The following is a 20,275-nucleotide window of genomic DNA, read 5'->3' as shown; positions in this document are numbered from 1 at the left end:
CAGAATCTTGGCTCACTCAGATATTCCATCACAAGTTTTTTAATGTGCCCTCATATTCACTTGTTCGTTGCGACAGACCTGTGGAGCTGGGAAGGAGTGGGAGGTGGCGTTGCTCTGTATGTTAAGGACGAGATTAGGTTTGTTCGTCTTCATCTTCTCAATGTTGATAGTCGTATTGAGTACATCTGCGGCGTCGCCAACCTAAGGGGATATAAGTTGCTTGTCTGCATCGCTTATAGGCCTTCCCCGATGTTCCCTATTCCATCCTAAGCTCCTTAATACAAGCTTTATTCATTGACGAGTCGCCGAAAGTGGACACTGCGATTTTACTCGGCGACCTGAATGTTAATCTGTTAGAACAAGAAAGGACAGATGTGAGATATTTTAAAAGAATTCTTCAGTCAATTGGGCTTGTACAGATCATTCAAGAACCTACACGTATCACTGAGAGTACATCTTCTCTCATAGATGTCATTGTTGTGGACAAAACTCAGGATCTTGAGGTTGGACTAATTGATACTTGTAATATTCTCAATCATAAAGGAAAGGGTATAACTGACCACAAACTTACTTTCTGTGATGTGCCAATTGAAAAACCAAAAGCAAAGGCAAAGTTCATCTCGTATAGAAATTTTAGGAATTTCGACAGCGAGAAATTTATAAAGGTCGCTTCAAATATTACCTTGGGATGCTGTAGTCATGCACCATGACGTGGATGATATTAACAATATATTAACAGCTAACATACTCCATGTCTTTGATGAATGTGCGCCTATGGTAAGGAAAAGGCTTACAAAAAAAGAAATCTCCTTGGAGGGACTTACATGTTGAACACTTGACTCGAAGAAAGAACAAACTCAGAAATGATTATCTCTCTTTCAAAAACTCCTACCTCTAGAAACGCTTACTGCAAGGCTCGTAATGAACTAAATGTGGCGATAAGAGCAGCGAAGAGAAAGTATTTTAGAGATAATTTAGATATGAAAAAATCCTAAAAAATTCTGGGATACATTGAAAGCTGGTGGTGTCATCGGTCCACAAGAAGTAAAGAATCATTCTTTTGGGCCTGAAGATTTGAATAACTACTTTTCATCTATGGGTGGTAGCATGAAAGTAAGCACAGATAAACTCGAATTTTTCAAGAGTAATACATGCAGAGGAATAAGTTTCTCCCTTTAGTTTCTCACCTGTGTTCAGAAGGTAAAGTCAAGGAGTTGCATGAATGGCGTGGACTAGTGCCGCATTTGGCGTTGATGGAATCTCTATAAATATGGTTCGTGGTCTTGGTCCTTATTGCATTGGTGCTATTACTCACCTGATTAATGTGTCGTTGAGAACTGGCACTTTTCCAACAGGCTGGAAGCAGAGCATTGTTATTCCTCTTCCAAAAACCCAGAATCCTTCTTCATAACCTCAAATTTCCGGCCAATATCAATCCTACCTGTCATCTCCAAAATTTTGGAAAAGTCGTTTCAGAACAGTTAGTTTCGTTTTTGGAGCATGAGGGATTGCTGCCGGAGTTCCAGTCAGTTTTCGGCAAGGGTTTTTAGCACTTGTTCAGCCCTACTCAATGTGGCTGATGATATACTTTCAGCTAAAGATAAGGGTTTGGGAGAGCTTGATGACTGCGCTGGATTTCTCGCAGGCCTTTGACTCGGTAAACTTTGGGTTGCTCCTGGCAAAGCTACAGTTTTTATAGATTTAGTGAAGCTTCAGTTGGATGGTTCTCCATCGTATTTGTCTGGACGAACTCAGCGAACTAAGGTCAACGGGCAGCTGTCATCTGCTCTTCCTAGATCTGTTGGAGTTCCCCAGGGCAGCTGCCTGGGACCGATTCTCTTCCTTTTATACACCGCAGACTTGAAGGATCAGTTGAGACACTGCTTATTGAATTCTTATGCTGACGATTCGCAGCTGTTGTTTTTCTTTCCGCCCATCTGAGATAGCCGAAGCGGTTCAAAAAGTCAATAATGACTTAGACAGAGTTAAGATATGGTCTGATGATCATGGGCTTCTACTGAACTCTGATAAATGTTCTTTTTTGCATCTAAATTGCTCGTCTTTGAATGGTCAGTTGAGAGGTAGTGGTGTAAATAATAGAATATTCGTTAACGGTAGGGTTTTGACTGCATGCAGTACTCTAAGGATTCTTGGTGTCACTTTTGACTCCCAACTCGATTTTTCTTACCATGTAGAATCCATATGCAAAAGTGTTATATTCAAACTGAAGTGTCTGTCTAAGCTGTGTACAATTTTGCCGGTTGCTTCAAAATTAGAAATCGTCAGATCAGTTATTTTCCCTTCAATAAATTATGCTCTTCCAACTTTTGCTAGTTGCTTAAGCAGAGAGAATGTGATGGTTCTTACCCGTCTGCAGAATAGGGCTCTAAGATTTGTTTACGGACTAAAAAATTTGATCATATCAGCGAACATAGATTAAGTGCTAAGGTACTATCAGTAACAGATTACTATAATCTGCAGACGGGTCAAGCTGGTGCACAAAACTATTCAGACGGGAAAAACCTGAATATCTAAGAAAAAAACTGGTTTTTAGACATGAAGTCAATAAGCGCAGTACTCGACAGGATGGCCTACTGCACCTGCCAAGGACAAGATTGGAGACGGGGAAAAAAGCGTTTAGATATTTTGGACCTGCTAAGTACAATGCTTTGCCCTCTGAGTTGAAAAATCTCAGCCTTGTTAGGTTTAAAAAAAAGTGTTTTAAAATGTTTGTCTAGGTAAATTTTAGTTATTTTGATTTGTAAATGTATTAAATTTTCTAATTTTAATATCCTGAATTTGTATATTTAACAGGAGTTGTCATGAAAAAGCAAAGTTGCAACTTTGATGAACGCTTGCCAAATAAAGACATTATTTATTTATTTATTTATTTATTATGATGGGTTCTTGCACACACATAGTTAATTTTTAAACCTGTACTTTTGTATAGCAAAATCTCTATTTTTTTCTTGGTATGGGAATAAAATTGTTTTGTTGTAGAATTAAATATTGTTGAATTTAAGGTGTATTCTGTTGCAGTCTGGACAAGACTAATAAATTTCCCCTGGTGGACCTGAATGATTGTTTTAGGAGATTTGTATAACTGCTGAAACTGTAAACTGGCTGGCCTCATGGTATACTTCCAGGGTGCGCAAAAGGCCTTTGCAGTTTAATTCCATGGCAATAAATCGCCCCTTAGATGAAGAAGATGAAGGTGTAAACAATTGAGTGAACGTTGGCATGATCATGTTGCAGCTGCTGCTGTGTGGAACAGGAGAGTACAGTGTGGCGGACTTCCGCACCCACCACATCCTCAATGGATCCAGTCCAGAGTTCCGTAGGGTCCTGGACTGGTTCTGGACGGCCGTCAGTAATTTCACGGTTGAGGAGATGGCTCGGCTGCTACAGTTTACCACTGGCTCATCTCAGCTACCTCCAGGTGGTTTCAAGGAGCTCTCACCACGGTTCCAGCTCACCCCTGCTCCCACCTTTGGCAACCTGCCCACTGCACACACTTGGTCAGTTACATCATCGTGATTACAGAATACTATGAAAAGTGACACGACTTGTAAAATTATTTTGTCTTAAATGTTTAAAATAAAAACAGTAACACTTACCTTTGTTGTGTCGGAGGAATACAAATATAAGTTGATTATTAATTATAATAATACTATACATCAATAGGTTAAGAGTGTGCTGTACCATCTTGAGCTGGGGCCATTTTGAATTTAGCCCCGTCTAAGATCAATGTTAGACCTCTTAACACCAGTACTTCCTTATTGGAGGCTGTATAGTAATGGAAAATGTCTCACTTTAAATATATATTTAATATGCATCTAAATGGTTTTCAGTTTTCTTGAATATTTCTAATTGGTTATTTAGAACAAAATTTCAAACTTTGTTGTAATTTTTTAATTTAATACTCAAAAGTGTACACTGTAAAAGTAAAAATGAATTACATCTTTAAAATCAGACGTCCCTCATCACTGCTTCCTTTCTGGCTACACTTTTAGTTTATAAATGTAATTGGCCAAAGACAAGATAATCCAACAAATATGAGCTTACCCTACACGAAAAATGTCTATTATGCAGACCAATTCATGACAGATAAATACATTACTCCTAATTACAAAGCTTAACAGAACAGTTTGTAAATGTTTAATTAATAGTATTTTATTAGAATTTTGTGTAACATAATAGTTCAAATCACCCAGTAACAGTTTTTCAATCATTTTCAGCTTCAACCAGTTGTGTTTGCCGGACTACGAAAGTTACGAGCAGTTTGAAAAAGCGTTGTTGCTGGCAATCAGTGAAGGTACAGAAGGCTTCGGAATGATTTAACTTGCTGGCTCACCGAGATCTGACATGGTATCTGTGATTAACATGTTTCTGTCAGGTTCATGACTTGAACAGTAAATTTATGTAGGGAGGATGGTCAGTGTTGTTTTGCAACCGACATATTTTGTTTAGTTTTATGTTTTGTATGTACTTAATTGTTTTGTTTTGTTTTAAACCACTAAGTTCTTATATACAGTACTAGAAGTATAATACTAATTTAAAAAACCATGATGCAAAATGGTTTCTAAAGTTCTTAAAAAATTATTGCATCACAATGAAGAACAGCATGAGTTCTTGGAAGAGGTGTCAGATTTATCTCTAGTTAATAAAAGTCTCGTTTTGGTGTTTAAAAAATTTTTTTTTTTTTATTTAAGTGCGTTTTGTTTGAATTTGTATTTAGTTGTATGCTCGTTTTTAGCTGATAAATTTAAAATAATAATAATGTTTTGTTTAAATTTTCAATTTTTTATTTTAATGAGTTAATTCTTTTAATGTAATTAAGTTCTAAAGTAAATTCAATTTTAATTTTTATGACAAGTATAATATTTTACGCATATTTCTTATTAAAGACACTACTTATCTTTATTACAGTTTTACAAATATAGGCCCCTATATTAGAATATTATTGATGAGATAACTTCCTTAATTATTTATAATATAACGGTATTAAGCAACTCATTATCTTCAAACTTACTTCAAATGTTTAGCTTGCTCTGTATATACACCTCTTCCACTTGCTTTTGCTTCTTCATTTATTATTTTACTATACAGTAAAATGCCCCACTTTTAATGTATTTCACAGCCTTTGGATTATATCTCTGAAATGTAAAACTAAGAAAAAAATCGATAATGAATCAGCAAGATTCACTCAAACAAAGCACCAAAAAAATATCACATTAATAAACATAAGTGTTTATAGTATTTATTTTATGTGTGTTTTTTCTAACGTTTCATTTATTTGGTTGGTTCCTATTAATATTTAACACTTATCTGGTCCAGACACCTTCCTTAATCTGTCTTAACTGAAATGTATTTAAACTAGTCCCTTGTTTGTTTATTTTATCATTATTTGTTTACTTGAGTAGTGTTTGTTTATCTAATTATATTCTTCAGATTTAAAAAATGTAATGTAATATTTTTAATACTTTGATTGTTGTGTTATTATAAATTAATTTAAGCACTGCCTGCAATGTGTTTGAAAGATTTTGTGCCATTCTGTGACCTTATCTTGATTTTTTTCTGGAAGTAGGGATGTATTTAAAATTGTATGTATGTTTACATATTTTAATCATTAAAATATTGGCAAACCGTGATTGTAAAAACAATGAATAATTGTGAGGTGTAGTACTTATCTTAATACCATTATATTTTACCAAACACAAATGCAACTAAAGCATCAAACATCCACATTCCACAAGTGCCATATTAAAGTAGGCTGAAGGACATGTTACCTGCACGGCTGACGGAGTGAGGGGTGGCAACCCAGAAACAGCACTACCAGTATCCCAAACTTTCTTACCCTTAAAATACTGTAAACGTATCTTGTACCCTTGTGACTCATTTAGGTTTAGTTTAATTTCAGAGCTCAATTAATCCAAAGAATCTGCAAGATGTACTTGGATTAACCTCTGTATCTGAGGCTTCACTGCAAACAATGGTTCAAGTAATAACAATATTAGAATTATTTGTTTACTTCGAATTAAAATGTGTATACATTCATCTAATACCACTTTTGTTAAAAAAAAAAAACATTAAATAATATAAACTTTAATGCATTTAGTAATAGGTAAGCATAATACATTTTAATCATAATTAATTTATGTCAGATTTTATTTAAAAACATTGTTAATTTGTTTGTCTGTAACAATGTTACTTAGTAAATTATTTAATATATAAAGTGAAATAATATATTTTACACAGACAAAGAATTTGTAACTGTCTTTGGCTGTTCTGGCATTCAGTCCGAGATTCTGCCATTGGTTTTAGTTTTTTGTAAAAAAATTACAATTTAAACTTTCATGAACGGTTATAATTAATTATCAGTAGGAGTAAACTGTTTTTGTATTGTCTAATGAGTGTTCCAAGAAATCATTTTTATATTGTTATTTACCCTGCAGCTGTACCACTTTCTGAGTCTTTCTGATTAAAATATTTCTTTATGGGTTTGGCTGGATCATTTTGCATCTGCACACCCTTACATAGATTTCTTTTTCGGACCCCACTTTGAGCACCTGTAAACCACTGTACTGTCCACAATTATTTGCCTAAAATTTCAAGCCTTAGGCTCTTACATTTCCTTATTTGTCATGAGTAAATTTTATATTGTATTAGTCAATAAAAAGTAATAAAAAAAACTGTATTACATTGTCCTTAATCAGCTTACTAACACGTTCACGACAACGGCTTATTTCCAGACTTTTTTATATGTCATCAAATTTTTCAATAATAATAGCAAAAAGCCTTAATAGTTGTTTTTACTTAAATGTCTTAAGTATAGCGAAAAAAGTATGTAGGTTTTGCAGTTTTGAACAGAAAAAAATTATTTCAATATGTTTTTTCAATGTTTCTCCATGTACCCCAAGAGGTACATAAAAAATTACTTTACCTTAAAAATTAGGCAATTGTGCGCCCAACAGGGCACATGATAGTCTGAGTTGTTTATTTAAGCATGGGATCTAATTTAACAAACCACCAAGACAGGCAAACAATAAAAACGCAATAAGGAAATGCATAACAATGTGTACCCCATCGGGCGCTCCATGAAACCCCGGTGTGTACTCGATAACGCGACGACAGTTGTGAAAGAACCCATTGGGTACATGTCGTGAATGTGTTAATGCTGTTTATTATAAATTAAGTGTAATTTTGGAGCATCAGTAGACCTCATGATGTGGATGAATAGGTACTTTGATGGTTGTGTTCATTGTTATTTTAAACGTTGCTGCTGACAACAAGTACTAAATACCATGCATAGTTATGCTTTTCTATTTTTAAACATCAATATGTTATTGTAATAGAAATCAGATAGAAAAACTAATATGTGCAGAAAGTGAATATTTCAGACTTCAATAGTAATCATTCCGATACCTATGTATCTGGAACTATAAATGTGTCTGTTACAAGAGTTCAGTTCTGAGTACCAAAGAATTCATATTTAAATTTAAGTAAAATTGCTCAAATGGCTAGAATGATTTCATTTTGAAAAATACATACAAACAATTGTAACTTTATAAAAGTTTTTATGAATTTTCGTCAATTATGTCATGATTGTTGGGATATGGATGAATGAAATAATACCTAAGTCCTAAATTTTAGTAAAGCTTTGAAAATCACGATCAATAGTAAGGTCCAGCTGATGGGTTGTAAAAATCTGAAATTGTTTATTCTCTTATAATGGTTAAAAATATTAAGAACAGCTTCTGACTGGCGTTACCATTGTAACCAATATGTCAGTGACACACACTAGTAAACTATCTGAGTATTATGGAAAACCTTTTTTTTGATTTAGTAAGTTTGAAAATAAAATAGTTGCATTTTGCAGTAGAGAGATACTCATATACTCTGAAAGGTAATCATTATTTTTAAGTAAATATTTCCACCGAAACATATCATTTGATAGCAATACATTTTTGTGTATAGATTATGTACTGAGTGTATTTATTATAGTTGGTATTTTCCATCTGCTATGTTTGTATTTGTTGTTACTTTTCATATTCTGTTTTAACTGATGGTTACTTTCATGGATTTTTCAGTATTGTATATACATTCCAGATATCAAAGATATACAATCTTTGTGTATATAATGACATTTATGGCATTTATTATTTTGATATATTGTAATGTATTTAATGTAGTCTGACTAGAACAGAATTATTCTTTGTTTAAAAAGTTAAGCTAGTTGAAAGGAAGCCAGTTTCTTTTGAATACTTAATTTAATTGAACTTCAATTTTCTAATCTTTCTGACTACCTGCATGCTCCAATCTGTTCATTTAACAATTTTTTTTACAATGGAGGATTTGAAATAATAGCATTGTGTGTTATTGAAAACATAGTAAAGTACAATTTATATTATAACCATGTTATTCCCAATAGTTGTTTTTATTAATTCTAAAGAGGAGAAGGTTTTGAGAAAATTTTAAAAACCAAGAATTCTGACAAAGACTTTGATAATGTAATAAGGGCATTATTGTTTTGTATTGGCGTTATTGGCACAACTGATTGGTTCTTAGCCCTATATATAGACACATACTTGTGACTTTTTATCAGGAGTTTTTTAAACGAATATTTAACTTAGTTATTCAAGTTGTATCTTTACATTCAGAAAGATATGCTAAATGTTTTTTTTCTAAAAAGGGTCACGATTGCTTACTGCTGCAGTAAAAATTACGAAGTATTGATTTTGAAATATTAAAAAATGTTTTCATAGCTATATAATTGTTTGTGTGAAAGTAGTTATACAAGTATGTATCTTTTTATGTTATTTAAAAGCTAAAAGCTGTACAACTTTTTAATATAAGAACTGGCATGTACAAAAATATTTGTTTTTTACATTTCTCTTGCTAATTAACAAATCTGATACTCTGATTTCAAAATTACAATGAGAAACAAAACAAAAGGTATTAGAGTTATCTGAATTTTTCTAAGACCAGCTCTTCATTTTGCAATGTATCTAAAATATTTAAAACCATATCTATACAACCATGATGTTCCTAAAAATATCTATCAAAAGTGGCTTTACATAGGTTTTGCTGTATTTTGTCTATTTTTATAAACGTACATGTGTTATTGTACTTATATAAATTTAATTTATTTCTTTATTCTTGTAGATACATAATTTGTGAAATATTGGATTATAACGAATTTTGTACAAACCGTTTTTATTACTTCTACAAAGAATTTAAATTTTAGTTCATTATCAATTTAATGTTTTACTTCTATCCATAATAAGACTATTTAAAACTAAATAAGACATTATTGTTTTTGAAGATTATTAAAAATACATTTTTTCTGAAGATAAAAATACACAATGTGATAGTGATTGTATGAAAACTACTTTTTATCAAATTTTAAACTTCAGCTTGCAAAGCAAAGCAGTAAACATGGCCCTGCCAGTATAGATGTTTCTGACTGCTAGACAGATTAATAATCACAGTTATTGTTTAAAAAATTGTAACAGGTGTGTCTGAAAAGTAAACACTGTTGAAAAGTTTACTAAATAGTTTTTTGGAGTTTATTTGAATTTTTTCCATAGAAAAACTTATTAAAAACTGTTTTCAATATATTTTTCACTAATATTCATCCGGTTATCAAACTGGATGACTAACTTATCCAGGTGTTAGTGGAAAAAAATATTTTACCACTGATGATAGCTATAACTCCCTAATACTTTTGACATTGTCATCAATTTCAAAGGAACAAGTGGTAGTTAGGTGGCGATCAAGTAGTTAGTTAGAGTGTCGACAACAATACGGGTCTGATCATTCTCAGTTAGAGTGTCGACAACACGGGTCTGATCATTCTCAGTTAGAGTGTCGACAACAACACGGGTCTGATCATTCTCAGTTAGAGTGTCGACAACAACACGGGTCTGATCATTCTCAGTTAGAGTGTCGACAACAACACGGGTCTGATCATTCTCAGTTAGAGTGTCGACAACAACACGGGTCTGATCATTCTCAGTTAGAGTGTCGACAACAACACGGGTCTGATCACTCTCATGAAGCAGCACTACTTATTGATAGAGAATTCCTATCTTCTTGTTTTTAATTGCATGCAGAATTTCCCTCACAATTTTTTTACTCGTTTTAATAACTTGGCCGGTTTATACATGATGGCATTGAAAAGAAAATCAAAGAAGATGACTTACTTTTCAGTCACTCCTCGTACTTACTCCACATCCTCTTAAAGTGTAGCTTCACTTCATTCCCTTAGTCCAAATATCAGTTTTAGCCTTTGTTATAATTGTTAATGTGAAACTCATTTACATTAGTTATTTTAGTCAGATTATATGTTAGCAGTAATCCCACAAAATAGTGTGGTTTTGATATTGTTAAGCAAGAAGCTCAATGTTTGGAATTGAATCTTTATGTTGTGTTTGCAATTGATTCAGTTATTATTCTACTAATAATCTGTCTAACCGAAAGTGTGGATGCACTAAATTAAGCTGTACAGTATGTACTTTTGTATACTATTTTAGTTAGTTAATAATTATTTGTAAGATATGTAATTTATGTTACAAAATGTGAGAATTTTAGTTAGTTAAAGAAGTTAGATGTACAATGTTGTTTACATTTGAAAAATTGTTGTACGTGTTCTCGGATTTGAAATTAGTCTTCAGTTGTGATAAACAACTGATTGTATTCATTTTGTTTTTGACGCAAGTGATTGTCACTGTGATGTTACAAAACTGGAATGATAATATCTGAGTAATATTGAAGTTCAAACAAAAACTTGATTTTTAGCCAAAACTTGGTTTGTCAATTAATTAAATTGTAAGTTACCTGTTCGCAGTGGAACTTGTGTTTTTTGTGATAATTTACAAGTTTGTAAAGCAAAGTAACTTACGATAGTGATTCCATATTATGTAGTTAAACTGTAGACATTTAGTGATTGCAAGTTAGTTTAGTGAAATGGCTTTCACTCAGTTTGTGTTGTCATCAGTTTTGTTGTTATTAAGCTGCTGTGATAGTTTTTAACAGGCAATTTGTGTAGAACCAGATGAGATAAAGCTAGCTTTAAATAGAAGTATCCCAAATGAAGACAGTTTCCTTCAAAGTATCAATAAACGTTTAGAGATGTTTAAGGTTTTAATATGAGTGAGTACTGAACTGCCTGCCTTATGCAACACTAATTTTTTATTAATTCCATAAACTGTTTTGGGATAAATGACAGTTCTCACTGCTGCTTTTAGTTCTTTATAAATTCTCCATCAATAATGTTTATACATTTATTTTGTTTCCCGCCTCTGAAATTGTTACATTATTATAAATGCATGTGTATAGACTATTTTTTGTAGAAAATTGTGTTTTATTGTCGCATAAATTTCTTTCATACATATCTAATAGATATATCCTATCCAAGAACGATCTCTGACTTAAAACAACAAAACTTATATAAGCAATGAGCTACTCACTATTCTTCCAAAAAGATCTCATGCCTAAAGTATTTTCCATCACAAGCATTTAATATCTTCCAGATCTCCTTTACTTGTAGAAGTAACACTTATGGGTTGGAATTGTGAAATAAGTTCTTATCATAGTATGATATTTCGGAAAAGGAAATTTCAAATTACAGTGCTGAAAAAAATTTAGCCCAGATTCATTTAGTGTGCATTTTAATAGTGGCTCATAGAATTTAAAAAAAACTCCATTTTTACCAAAGTTAAATTTGTTTTCTGTTTCTTGAAAGAAGAAATAACTGTAAAGATGTATCCACATGCCGTGCCACATATTGTCAGATGAAACAAGATACATAATCCAATTTACTTCCTGAAGGTTATTAATCAATACATTTAGGCATTCCTAAACATTCACTTCGTGAATTACAATGTACACAATAAACTAAAATAAGATAATACGGATATTCCAGTATGCTGCTTTTAGCGTAATTTCGATGATACAGATATATCAATATTCTTTGTTTAAGGTCTGTTATTGACGATTGTGGGTTTGAAAGGATAACAGGATTTCGGACATTTCCTAAATGTATAACAAATATGGATTTATACCCTCGTAATGTAATGGATGGGAAATGTCCAAAATCATATTATCCTTTTATATACATATGGCATACTTTAAGGGTTAATTTAAACAATTCACATTTTTTTATCTGGCTCATAGAATAAGTGGAAATGGCATTAATGTGCAAATAGAAGAACTGGGAAGAATCTTTGCTCAGATAGTGAAATAAGACACGTACAAATTTAATAACAAGCTATAGACAGCTCTACATTGGGGCACCCATATTGAATATCTAAATAAAACAATAACTTTATATTGTTTGTCACGTGTAACTATATCTTGTGGAAATTTTAAGATTGAGTATGATACTTTGAAGTGAAGTGATAAAATCCATCACACATTGTTTGTAGTTTTTTTGTATATTATAAAGTACAATAAGAAGTTAGCCTCCCTCCATTACGTAATGGCATACCACTTATCGTACAAACAGAAATTAAAAAATATTTAGAGAATAATATATAGATAATAAAGTGACTCAATTGTTAGTTATTATTAATCTAACCTGATGGTCTTTCTTTCCTTTGTAACCTAGGAGAATTCATATTGATAATCTGTTATGCTTTGTACACAAATGACTTACTTTTAGCTAGTTATAACGATTTTATTATGGATTAATTTACCTATCTATTGAACAGTATAACAAATAATATTGTCGGTTTAGTCAACTCAGTAAAAATTCAAAAAAAAAAATATATTTTAAATGGCAATGCCAAATACATCAAGGGAACCTGTGGGACTATAAACACAGTAGACCCGAAATTCAATTGTGTCATATTATTAGTCCGGTTCAGCTTGATTTAAACTGTTTTGAATTGTTGAATAAAGAGAGATGGGGTGAGTCTATCGTAGCTTTACACTCGTAATTAATTGTCATGGAGAGGCCATCTCACCATTCAGCTTTAACTCAATATATGACCATAAAACTGTTGTGCAGATTGATGACTATTTATATTGTTGACTCTGATGAGTATTTTATCAGTTACCAATGTGTGAAAGTATACTATTAACTATGGAATAGAATGCAATAAATTATTAAGCATTTGTATTATGTTGTGATGTACTTATTTACACCTTATCTTGAAAATGTTGATTTTCTACTCATATTTATCGCATAGACGCTAGTTTAATTTTGGATAATTTATCCATTGCTTTTCCTCTAATAGATGTTTACTGTATATTTTTAATCACTATAAGTTGCTTAGTATGGGAACCGAAATGTGACAAAACTAGGATGAAATCTGTTAAATTCTTGGGGAATAGAATTTAGTCATCTTTTACTTCTTTGTTTAAAGTTTGTTTTTGACGATGGTAGGGTTGTGAAGGAAACAGGATTTTTCCGGACATTTTGCCATCATTCAGTGATACAAAAAATCAGTAACACTACATTTCAAGATCTGCAATCTGATCTATTTTTCAGGTAAATAACTAACCTAACACATAACTACAAACTATGTTAAAATAAACAAATTATATCAGAGCGCCGTGACACCCGTCTCACAAACTTCTTTTACTTCAGCCTCCTTTTGTAATTAGTTTCTTATTCTGGAGGGGGTATAAATCAATTGAACGTGTACAGGGTGAGGCAGACCATCCGTACGCGATGTATAGCGGCTGAAATGAGAAACTACCTTCTTCGTTTTAACGAAAATCCCCATACAGTATTTCAACTCCAAATAATATGGGGAAATAATTTTTAATACCTAAAAAATACCCCAAAATACTTTTGGAAGGATAGAGATCATTTTTAAAAGATTTAGAAATATAAAGATAGATCCAGCCTTGCCTAATTTTAAAGGTCTCTTAACTGATCATTTAAAAAAAGTTTTAATTTATTTTACTTCTTGTGTACACAGTGGTCCAAAATGTCAAAGTTGTACTGTTTCACAGTTCTTCACTGTTACCTTAAGTTTGAGCAAATCCAAATGTTATCTAAGGCTATCAAAGAAGTACTGTTTCTAAAAAATAATATGTTGCAGTCACTTTTCAGTAAAATTCCAAATTTTCTGAATAGTTTAAATTTAGAATATTTTTAAACTTGTAAAATCTAAAAAGTTCAAATAGCAAAGTAAACTTTCATTATACTTATCAATAGCTCTCTTAAAAAATAAAATATTTTGTATTTAAATTTTGGCTTTATCTTGGATAGTAGAGAAATGGCAAACAAAATACTAATTTTCATGACGTTTTGATGCATTTAGTACGTTGTTGTGTTTAACCTTTCCCTTAGGGTATTCAAAAGTGTCTATCACTTCTTTTTAAAAACACCATATAATAAGGGGTACTTTATAGTGTGAATTCCAATCAAATTTAGACATTGATTATGATTTATCTATTAGTGACCTGTGATGGATTTTTTGATAACAAACTAATTACAGTAGAAAGTAACTGAACGTGCAAACAAGTGTTTAGATTAATTTAAAACAAGTTAAAACATGGCTGCCATTTCTATTTGGTTTTTTATCAAACAAATCCATCATAGGGTCACTAATAGATAAATTGTACGAGTAGTTAATATTTAAATTTGATAAGAACTGCAAGTTATTGCACCTTTATTAGAAATTAGTTTGAAACAATATGACAACAAAAGAAATTCAATATAAGGCTCAACAATTGAATTAGAAACTTCAGACTTTAGAAACAGTGCTGATGATTGGCTTCTGGAATGAAATACTTAAATGGTCTCAAGATGTTAGTACAAGACTTCAATCCAAAAACATGAATTATGGTGAAACTGCTGTATTACATGAAATGCCGGAATCCTTTTATGCAAATTAAGAAGTGAGGAGTAATATTTAAACTTTTAGAAAGCAAATCAAAATTAATGAATAAATCTGAGAAGTATACAAATACCAGCAGAATTTTTAGTTAGATACAAAACCAAAAATTTAAGGCAAAATAAAGTTATATTTTTAATAACAAATAGCATATTATTGAATGGTATTGAAATACATTAATTAATATTTTATGTGGTCATATAACCTGTTGCAAGAATTCATAATTATTGTTAAGTAAAATATAAGCTGCTTCTAAGCTGTTAAATAAAAAAATGTTTTAACTAAACTTGAATATTCTAACACTAACAAAACATTTACTTTATAACAAATGTTTTCAATGCAATATCAAGGTATGATTAAAATGTTTAAAGTATATTTAAAAACCAGATGTAAAACATATTTCTTGCTAGACATAAAGCAAGAATATACTTGTAAATTCTTTGTCTGTGGAGGGGGGTGCTGAATCGAGTCAAGTTTACTGTACCAAACCCTGGATCTACATGAGCATGAAAAGATGCATAAAAAAGGACAAAGTGGGTTTCTACCCATTATTAACCATGAAAATTTTGAGTTGAATAACGAGTACCAATTGGTGTTCAATAAAACAGTAAGTTATAAATTTTATTCCTCAATTTTTCAAAATGATTTCTTCATGGAATTTGCATATGAGTAATTTGGAATTTTTAAAGCTTTAGGCTTGCAGTGTGGCTAAAAAATGTGCCTGGGTCATACACTTGTGTTATTAACTCATTACGATAATCAATGTGACAACTTCACATGCCTTATAAAGACTAGGGATAAAGTTAAGGCTGCTTAAGAATTTCCAGAATCAAAACAGCAATCGTTGTCACCATAACAGAAAAAACAAGGAGATCGACTCACATAAAATCTTGTGTATGATGTTTTAGGACATACATGGTGTGCTCTAATAGAATTTTAGTATGGAAAAAACAGTGGACACGTGTTATTAGAAAACTGTTTTTTGCAATACAAATAAAGTGCGGAATGTCCTTAAATAGCATTGTTTGAGAGCCAATGCACCTCCCATACTATAATGTGTAACAAATCCCTTCAAAGCTTTCCTTTAACCAAAAAAGTTAAAGAAAAGTCAAAATCTTTTTCTGTATGATCAATTTTTAAAAACCAGAAAGTGTTTGAATGTGGATAAAGTATGCCTTTAAAATTACACACCTCATAATTCTAAGACCAAAATGAAGAGTGTAAAATGTTAAAAGGTTTATCATTGTTCTTTTGGAAGTAAAATAAAAATAGTCACCAGAGTATCTACCCTTAACCACAACAATTTCTAAAAATTTATTGTTTAATACCATCAATATTCACATAAATATTACAAAGATTATTCATTATTAAAATTAACCATGATTAAAGGCAAGACCTTTATAAATTACTGTTCCTATAAAAAATGTGTAATTATCAGTTCCAATGAATTTTAATTTGTGTGCACAGAGTTCAACTGTACTGTTTTCCTCTATTTTAATTTCTTGGTAAGGCAAAATGTTTCAGCCAGTGTGACCTTTCTAAATAGATTGTAGGGTAGACATTAACCTTAACTTTGTCGAATTCAGTTGCCAATGTATAAGTTACTGTATTGATGTGCCATTGTCTTTGCTGAACGTCAATATAAGGTATTTTACCACCAGGTGCACAATTGTAAATGATGGTGATGGCAGTCAAGGAAAACTTAAATGCCACTAGGACAAAATTAATTGTACATTTCATCTTGTAATGTAAGTTGGTTAAACATGGTGTTAATTTTGCTAGAGATGGCATTTCATATTTTTAGTTAGTACAAATTACTTATAAATTATTTTGGTTGAAGATAAAGCATTGAACTGTAAACTATCATGTAATATTTACATTAAACCATCCATGGAATATTAAATTTCATTACTAGTCTCAAAAGTGATATATTGCGTAGTGAGATTGCATTGACATGCAAGGCGAAAATGCTATCGGGCCCCGCAATGGAACTTTTGAGATGAATATTGCTTAATACTTTTCATCAGAATGCAAAAATGTATACAAAATCTCTTAAAAGATTATCTGAGATTTCATAGCCTAGTTGGCTGATCTTTAGTGAAGCCTACTATTCGCGGAAAACAATTTCATTTCTATCTCGGGCTGTCTACGCGATATCTTGAAAACAAACTGATCTATAGACTTGAAACTGTGCATGAAGTTTCATTTCTATATGGGGAACACTAAGTTCGATAATGATGTATGTCACTCCATTGGATTTATATTGGTCTTATGGGTAACCATGGCAACGAGAAAATAGAATAAATACATTTTTAAACAAACTCAGTACACTAATAAAAGATTTTAACATGTGATTATTAACATATGAAATCTAACTGTCCTAACACATACAACATCATTTTGTGATGACTTGAAATACATAGTACATGAATCAAAATACATTACACACCTTTTTTCAAACATTACATTTTAAGCTTAATTTAGGAACAAATACTCCAATAAATAAGACATTTTATTTTTGTGAGGCCTTTCGTGTTCAATGTGGGTCTGATGATGTGTTCATTAAACATGAAAGGCCTCACAACAATAAAATTTCTTATTTATGAAAACAAGTGGTACTCTATTAAAACTGTTCCTTAAAATTTCAAAAGTTCTATTTAAGTTTATTGAGTAATTAGTATTAGATATTTGTAATAAAACAGAGAACCACATATAATATAAAATAACCTCCTAAGGCAATTTTTAGAAGTATTTAAAAAATTTAATTAAACTCACTTTAACAAGTTTAGAAGATAAATGATCACTCATTGGTTAAATATTAAACTCAAATTCTACACAGTAAGTAGAACTGGTTGAAAGGAAATTAAAATACAATAATTGGATTAGAATTAAAAAATGTATGCCAAATTCTATTAATGTGGGAATTTTCTTGTTATCTGAAGTTTGTGGAACTTCCTTATCACGCCACAGTCTGGTTATCTCACTCACAACTCAGTTGGCCTAAGCACTCATCTCTGTGCTTCTTATTTACTATTGGACATCAAAACAGAAAAACTTGCTGCAAGGTAAATGTTTCATTGTTATTAGATCATTTATCTTATATGAAGTAATTTATCTAAAAGAATTGTTCATGGAAACATATTTTTTCAAGCTAATCTTATTTGTATTTTTATCATGCCAGCTATATATATTTTAAATTAAGATATTTTGGAACACTTCTCAAAAAATGTTTTAAGTCAGTAAACAAAATTTAATTAATTAAATTATCTTTAAATACTAATAAATTGTTTATTTTGATGTGTGATCTCTTTTTTTATATATAAATGAAGAATATTATGAATATAAAAATCTTTATCCCTATAGTGAGAGCTTTTCTTGGAGTCTATTACAAAATCTAATGTAATAGACATTTAGGCTATAATTATTGTAACATTTTAATCTTAAAAACATTTAAATGTAAAATGGCGATTTAACTTGTATATTGAGTGAAGAGAGTGTAGATTTAATCTTAAATAGTAACAAAGCTAGAAATATTAGAAGTGGAGAGAAACACAAATAGGGAATTTCTCCTTAACCTAACATTTTCCTCTTTGATTTTTCTTGTATTTATGCTTAAATACATTTTTTATGACTATTGCTTTTCAAAAATAATTATAATTATATTTTCCTGTTCTTGCAAACTGTTTTTGAGCTTAAAAATAAATGTAAAATGCATGAATTTATGTATCATGCAACCACATTTTCCTAATACAATAAACTCTGTTGATGATTATGACCTGTTACAAAATACATCTGATTAATGTACAACTGTTATATAAATGTATAACTACTTAGCCATCCATATACATAAACTAATTTTTATGTCAAAATTTTTTTAATTACAAAGCCTATTCATCCTGATAATTTTATTTAATGGGCAATAAAATACAACTAAGGCTTATTGTTATTTTAAGACTGGAGACCATTCAATGTATTCTTGTAATACTATTGAATAAAGAACATTTTTATTGACTGATTAACAAAAATGGCTGATTTTGCAGGCTTTTGTTTTGAAACTCACTAGGCATTTGTTTAAAGAGATAAATTTATCAATTTTGATTTTTCATAAGAAATCAAATGCTCTAAAAGGATATTCAGCCACTAAGATAAAATATATTTGAAAATAACTTAGTTAATATGTGCAAGATAAAAATATCTTAAACATTTCATTATACAGGTCTATAGCTATCATATACAATTAAGTATACAAAACTAACACAGAGATAAAATTATAGTTATAAATATATTTTCAAAAAAGAGCAATTGCAGTTTTTATACAGCATACATGTCCATTTTATACAACAAAACTTAAAACTGTATGCAATGCCAAATCTAATATTTCTATACAACTTGAATATAATAAATAAAATGTGTATTTACCTATAAGTATGGGAGGCTGCATTTAAGATGGAAATGTAATATATTACCAGTTGGATGTTGCCACTAAAACAGATGGATCAAACAAAATTTATCTGGTGAAAGTTATATACAAATTAGATTTATAATGATTCTGTAAAAAACATAATTTAGTATTAGCATTACAAAGTAGTCCTCCTATTATTAAAAAAATATCTCTTTCAGATTTTGGCAATGCATGGTTCCTCAGATTCGTTACTTCAGAATGATCAGTACTTCGTAAACTCTAATTTCAGAAAACGTGTTTTTAAAACAAAGCCAACAGAAACCAATATGAGTGAACACAACTGTTCCAGAAGAATGTTCACATCAAGACATGGCAATAAGATGCTTAGAGAAGTTCACAATCAACATTATGTTTCGTGTGGACACTGGTCAAATTGTGTTAAAGGTAAGAATTCTCCTTTCTTTAGTCAATTTTAACCACGCATTAGTTACAGGGTTTTGCCAAACATTTTTGTTGCGTACATTTAAGAAATATAATTTTAAGCCACATCTAATTTCTTGATCAGTTAAGATTTTAAAACACTTTTTCCAGTTCTATTCTGAAAAAAAAAAAAACACAACACAATTATTAAAACATAATTATTTTTTTTAAATCCATAAAACTTTAATTTTGTTTTTTATTAAAAGTTTAGGATACAGTAACAATAATTAAAACTGTTACAATTTTATTTAATTTACATACATTGTCATGAAGTATTTATTTCTTAATGAGTTTAAATTAATTAGTAAATTTCTCTCTGATAAAAACGATAAGTATACAGGAAAACATCAAAATAAATCATAGTACAGTCACAGTTTGAAAAATCTAACCTCAATAAATTGAACTCCTTGATAAATTTATTTCTCTTAATTTTCTGTAGATTGTTATATATGTTTGTCTCACCTCTGTATATAGAACCTCTGACATAAAACAATCAATAAATCTAATACATCTGCAGAGCGAGCAGCCTAACTTATGTATT

At 30.8% G+C, this 20,275-nt stretch overlaps 2 protein-coding genes across 5 annotated transcripts in view; both read left to right on the top strand.

Moving 5' to 3' along the window:
• Positions 1-13,126, top strand: part of LOC124356813 (apoptosis-resistant E3 ubiquitin protein ligase 1) — a 40,785-nt gene extending 27,659 nt beyond the window's left edge. The window contains exons 14-15 of the mRNA XM_046808033.1: positions 3,256-3,518; positions 4,239-13,126. Coding sequence (XP_046663989.1) covers positions 3,256-3,518; positions 4,239-4,341 — 366 coding nt within the window. The 3' untranslated portion in view covers positions 4,342-13,126. The remainder of the gene's footprint in view (positions 1-3,255; positions 3,519-4,238) is intronic.
• A 4,655-nt stretch (positions 13,127-17,781) lies between these two features.
• Positions 17,782-20,275, top strand: part of LOC124356810 (embryonic polarity protein dorsal) — a 68,099-nt gene continuing 65,605 nt past the window's right edge. For 2 of the 4 annotated variants that reach the window (XM_046808028.1, XM_046808023.1), the window contains exons 1-2: positions 17,782-17,917; positions 19,473-19,698. In XM_046808028.1, the coding sequence (XP_046663984.1) occupies positions 19,482-19,698 (217 nt within the window). In that variant the 5' untranslated portion in view covers positions 17,782-17,917; positions 19,473-19,481. Of the gene's footprint in view, positions 17,918-19,472; positions 19,699-20,275 lie in introns of those variants that run through there. The other 2 variants (XM_046808032.1, XM_046808027.1) reach the window with 2 other exon arrangements.

The sequence above is a fragment of the Homalodisca vitripennis genome, chromosome 3, assembly GCF_021130785.1.
Source record: "Homalodisca vitripennis isolate AUS2020 chromosome 3, UT_GWSS_2.1, whole genome shotgun sequence".
Classification (NCBI taxonomy): Eukaryota; Metazoa; Arthropoda; class Insecta; order Hemiptera; family Cicadellidae; genus Homalodisca; species Homalodisca vitripennis.
Note: the sequence above shows the minus strand (reverse complement) of the source record. Positions and strands in the feature narration are given on the sequence as shown.